The sequence below is a fragment of the Sebastes fasciatus genome, chromosome 16 (assembly GCF_043250625.1).
Source record: "Sebastes fasciatus isolate fSebFas1 chromosome 16, fSebFas1.pri, whole genome shotgun sequence".
NCBI classification, from domain to species: domain Eukaryota; kingdom Metazoa; phylum Chordata; class Actinopteri; order Perciformes; family Sebastidae; genus Sebastes; species Sebastes fasciatus.
Genome location: NC_133810.1, coordinates 254,564 through 259,563, shown reverse-complemented (window position 1 = coordinate 259,563; position 5,000 = coordinate 254,564). Strand labels below are relative to the sequence as shown.

The following is a 5,000-nucleotide window of genomic DNA, read 5'->3' as shown; positions in this document are numbered from 1 at the left end:
GGAAATCTACTTTTGATGGTTCTGATGTTGAATAGAAGATCTTTGATAGAACCGACTGAGTCTAAAGACAGTTTAGATAGAGTTCAAAGAGAGTTTGAAAAGAGTTTAAAGACAATTTATAGAGGGTTTAAATATAATTTACTTTAAATAGAGTTCAATGAAAGTTTAAAGAGAGTTTAAAGAGAGTTTAAAGAGAGTTTAAAGAGAGTTTAAAGACAGTTTAAAGACAGTTTAAAGACAGTTTAAAGACAGTTTAAAGAAAGTTTAAAGAGAGTTTAAAGAGAGTTTAAAGACAGTTTAAAGAGAGTTTAAAGAGAGTTTAAAGAGAGTTTAAAGACAGTTTAAAGACAGTTTAAAGACAGTTTAAAGACAGTTTAAAGAAAGTTTAAAGAGTTCTTTAGAGTTCAAAGTCGTCTCACCTGTTGTAGGTGTGATGCTCGTTGGAGGAGCTGTCGTTTGCTCTTGTTTCTCTGCATGAACACATGAGAGTCTGTCAGCTCTTCACAATAAATACTTAAAGAGAGTTTAAATAGAGTTCAAAGAAAATCTAAAGAGTTTAAAGAAAGATTGAAGATTTTAAAGACTTGAAATAGAGTTCAAAGAAAATGTAAACAATTTAAAGAGTTTAGAGAGAGTTTAAAGACAGTTTAAAGAGAGTTTAAAGAGAGTTTAAAGAGTTTAAAGAGAGTTTAAAGACAGTTTAAAGAAAGTTTAAAGACAGTTTAAAGACAGTTTAAAGACAGTTTATAGAGGGTTTAAATATAATTTACTTTAAATAGAGTTCAATGAAAGTTTAAAGAAAGTTTAGAGAGAGTTTAAAGAGAGTTTAAAGAGAGTTTAAAGAGAGTTTAAAGACAGTTTAAAGAGAGTTTAAAGAGAGTTTAAAGAGAGTTTAAAGAGAGTTTAAAGACAGTTTAAAGAGAGTTTAAAGAGAGTTTAAAGAGAGTTTAAAGAGAGTTTAAAGAGAGTTTAAAGAGAGTTTAAAGAGAGTTTAAAGAGAGTTTAAAGACAGTTTAAAGACAGTTTAAAGACAGTTTAAAGAGAGTTTAAAGAGAGTTTAAAGAGAGTTTAAAGAGAGTTTAAAGACAGTTTAAAGACAGTTTAAAGACAGTTTAAAGAGAGTTTAAAGAGAGTTTAAAGAGAGTTTAAAGACAGTTTAAAGAGAGTTTAAAGAGGGTTTAAAGACAGTTTAAAGACAGTTTAAAGAGTTCTTTAGAGTTCAAAGTCGTCTCACCTGTTGTAGGTGTGATGCTCGTTGGAGGAGCTGTCGTTTGCTCTTGTTTCTCTGCATGAACACATGAGAGTGTCAGCTCTCCACTATAAATACTTAAAGAGAGTTTAAATAGAGTTCAAAGAAAATCTAAAGAGTTTAAAGAAAGATTGAAGATTTTAAAGACTTGAAATAGAGTTCAAAGAAAATGTAAACATAATTTAAAGAGTTTAGAGAGAGTTAAGACAGTTTAAAGAGAGTTTAAAGACAGTTTAAAGAGAGTTTAAAGACAGTTTAAAGACAGTTTAAAGAGAGTTTAAAGAGAGTTTAAAGAGAGTTTAAAGAGAGTTTAAAGAGAGTTTAAAGAGAGTTTAAAGAGAGTTTAAAGAGGGTTTAAAGACAGTTTAAAGACAGTTTAAAGAGTTCTTTAGAGTTCAAAGTCGTCTCACCTGTTGTAGGTGTGATGCTCGTTGGAGGAGCTGTCGTTTGCTCTTGTTTCTCTGCATGAACACATGAGAGTGTCAGCTCTCCACTATAAATACTTAAAGAGAGTTTAAATAGAGTTCAAAGAAAATCTAAAGAGTTTAAAGAAAGATTGAAGATTTTAAAGACTTGAAATAGAGTTCAAAGAAAATGTAAACATAATTTAAAGAGTTTAGAGAGAGTTAAGACAGTTTAAAGAGAGTTTAAAGACAGTTTAAAGAGAGTTTAAAGACAGTTTAAAGAGAGTTTAAAGAGAGTTTAAAGAGAGTTTAAAGAGAGTTTAAAGACAGTTTAAAGACAGTTTAAAGACAGTTTAAAGAGAGTTTAAAGAGAGTTTAAAGAGAGTTTAAAGACAGTTTAAAGAGAGTTTAAAGAGAGTTTAAAGAGAGTTTAAAGAGAGTTTAAAGAAAGTTTAAAGAGAGTTTAAAGAGAGTTTAAAGAGAGTTTAAAGAGAGTTTAAAGACAGTTTAAAGACAGTTTAAAGAGAGTTTAAAGAGAGTTTAAAGACAGTTTAAAGAGGGTTTAAATATAATTTACTTTAAATAGAGTTCAATGAAAGTTTAAAGAAAGTTTAAAGAGAGTTTAAAGACAGTTTAAAGACAGTTTAAAGACAGTTTAAAGAGAGTTTAAAGAGAGTTTAAAGAGAGTTTAAAGAAAGTTTAAAGAAAGTTTAAAGAGAGTTTAAAGAGAGTTTAAAGACAGTTTAAAGACAATTTATAGAGGGTTTAAATATAATTTACTTTAAATAGAGTTCAATGAAAGTTTAAAGAGAGTTTAAAGAGAGTTTAAAGAGAGTTTAAAGACAGTTTAAAGAGAGTTTAAAGAGAGTTTAAAGAGAGTTTAAAGAGAGTTTAAAGAGAGTTTAAAGAGAGTTTAAAGAGAGTTTAAAGACAGTTTAAAGAGAGTTTAAAGACAGTTTAAAGACAGTTTAAAGACAGTTTAAAGACAGTTTAAAGACAGTTTAAAGACAATTTATAGAGGGTTTAAATATAATTTACTTTAAATAGAGTTCAATGAAAGTTTAAAGAGAGTTTAAAGAGAGTTTAAAGAGAGTTTAAAGAGAGTTTAAAGAGAGTTTAAAGAGAGTTTAAAGAGAGTTTAAAGACAGTTTAAAGACAGTTTAAAGACAGTTTAAAGACAGTTTAAAGAGAGTTTAAAGAGGGTTTAAAGAGAGTTTAAAGAGAGTTTAAAGAGTTCTTTAGAGTTCAAAGTCGTCTCACCTGTTGTAGGTGTGATGCTCGTTGGAGGAGCTGTCGTTTGCTCTTGTTTCTCTGCATGAACACATGAGAGTCTGTCAGCTCTCCACTATAAATACTTAAAGAGAGTTTAAATAGAGTTCAAAGAAAATCTAAAGAGTTTAAAGAAAGATTGAAGATTTTAAAGACTTGAAATAGAGTTCAAAGAAAATGTAAACATAATTTAAAGAGTTTAGAGAGAGTTTAAAGACAGTTTAAAGAGAGTTTAAAGAGAGTTTAAAGAGAGTTTAGAGAGAGTTTAAAGAGAGTTTAAAGAGAGTTTAAAGAGAGTTTAAAGAAAGTTTAAAGAGAGTTTAAAGAGAGTTTAAAGACAGTTTAAAGACAGTTTAAAGAGAGTTTAAAGAGAGTTTAAAGAGAGTTTAAAGAGAGTTTAAAGAGAGTTTAAAGACAGTTTAAAGAGAGTTTAAAGAGAGTTTAAAGAGAGTTTAAAGAGAGTTTAAAGACAGTTTAAAGAGAGTTTAAAGAGAGTTTAAAGAGAGTTTAAAGAGAGTTTAAAGACAGTTTAAAGAGTTTAAAGAGAGTTTAAAGAGAGTTTAAAGAGAGTTTAAAGAGAGTTTAAAGAGAGTTTAAAGACAGTTTAAAGAGAGTTTAAAGAGTTCTTTAGAGTTCAAAGTCGTCTCACCTGTTGTAGGTGTGATGCTCGTTGGAGGAGCTGTCGTTTGCTCTTGTTTCTCTGCATGAACACATGAGAGTCTGTCAGCTCTCCACTATAAATACTTAAAGAGAGTTTAAATAGAGTTCAAAGAAAATCTAAAGAGTTTAAAGAAAGATTGAAGATTTTAAAGACTTGAAATAGAGTTCAAAGAAAATGTAAACATAATTTAAAGAGTTTAGAGAGAGTTTAAAGACAGTTTAAAGAGAGTTTAAAGAGAGTTTAAAGAGAGTTTAAAGAGAGTTTAAAGAAAGTTTAAAGACAGTTTAAAGAGAGTTTAAAGAGAGTTTAAAGAGAGTTTAAAGAGAGTTTAAAGAGAGTTTAAAGACAGTTTAAAGAGAGTTTAAAGACAGTTTAAAGAGAGTTTAAAGAGAGTTTAAAGAGTTCTTTAGAGTTCAAAGTCGTCTCACCTGTTGTAGGTGTGATGCTCGTTGGAGGAGCTGTCGTTTGCTCTTGTTTCTCTGCATGAACACATGAGAGTCTGTCAGCTCTCCACTATAAATACTTAAAGAGAGTTTAAATAGAGTTCAAAGAAAATGTAAACATAATTTAAAGAGTTTAGAGAGAGTTTAAAGAGAGTTTAAAGAGAGTTTAAAGACAGTTTAAAGAGAGTTTAAAGAGTTCTTTAGAGTTCAAAGTCGTCTCACCTGTTGTAGGTGTGATGCTCGTTGGAGGAGCTGTCGTTTGCTCTTGTTTCTCTGCATGAACACATGAGAGTCTGTCAGCTCTCCACTATAAATACTTAAAGAGAGTTTAAATAGAGTTCAAAGAAAATGTAAACATAATTTAAAGAGTTTAGAGAGAGTTTAAAGACAGTTTAAAGAGAGTTTAAAGACAGTTTAAAGAGAGTTTAAAGAGAGTTTAAAGAGAGTTTAAAGAGAGTTTAAAGACAGTTTAAAGAGAGTTTAAAGAAAGTTTAAAGAGAGTTTAAAGACAGTTTAAAGAGAGTTTAAAGAGAGTTTAAAGACAGTTTAAAGACAGTTTAAAGACAGTTTAAAGAGAGTTTAAAGACAGTTTAAAGACAGTTTAAAGAGAGTTTAAAGAGAGTTTAAAGAAAGTTTAAAGAGAGTTTAAAGAGAGTTTAAAGAGAGTTTAAAGACAGTTTAAAGACAGTTTAAAGACAGTTTAAAGAGAGTTTAAAGACAGTTTAAAGAGAGTTTAAAGAGAGTTTAAAGAGTTCTTTAGAGTTCAAAGTCGTCTCACCTGTTGTAGGTGTGATGCTCGTTGGAGGAGCTGTCGTTTGCTCTTGTTTCTCTGCATGAACACATGAGAGTCTGTCAGCTCTCCACTATAAATACTTAAAGAGAGTTTAAATAGAGTTCAAAGAAAATGTAAACATAATTTAAAGAGTTTAGAGAGAGTTTAAAGAGAGTTTAAAGAGAGTTTAAAGAGAGTTTAA

The 5,000-nt window shown here is 29.5% G+C and overlaps 1 protein-coding gene across 1 annotated transcript in view; it reads right to left on the bottom strand.

Annotated features, from left to right (window-relative positions):
- The window catches only part of LOC141752535 (enteropeptidase-like), a 26,933-nt gene that overhangs the window by 17,912 nt on the left and 4,021 nt on the right, over nt 1–5,000 (bottom strand). The window contains exons 2-9 of the mRNA XM_074610546.1: nt 4,805–4,889; nt 4,249–4,299; nt 4,012–4,062; nt 3,572–3,622; nt 2,914–2,964; nt 1,660–1,710; nt 1,235–1,285; nt 420–470 (exon numbers count right to left, since the gene is read on the bottom strand). Of these exons, the coding sequence (XP_074466647.1) occupies nt 420–470; nt 1,235–1,285; nt 1,660–1,710; nt 2,914–2,964; nt 3,572–3,622; nt 4,012–4,062; nt 4,249–4,299; nt 4,805–4,889 (442 nt within the window). The remainder of the gene's footprint in view (nt 1–419; nt 471–1,234; nt 1,286–1,659; nt 1,711–2,913; nt 2,965–3,571; nt 3,623–4,011; nt 4,063–4,248; nt 4,300–4,804; nt 4,890–5,000) is intronic.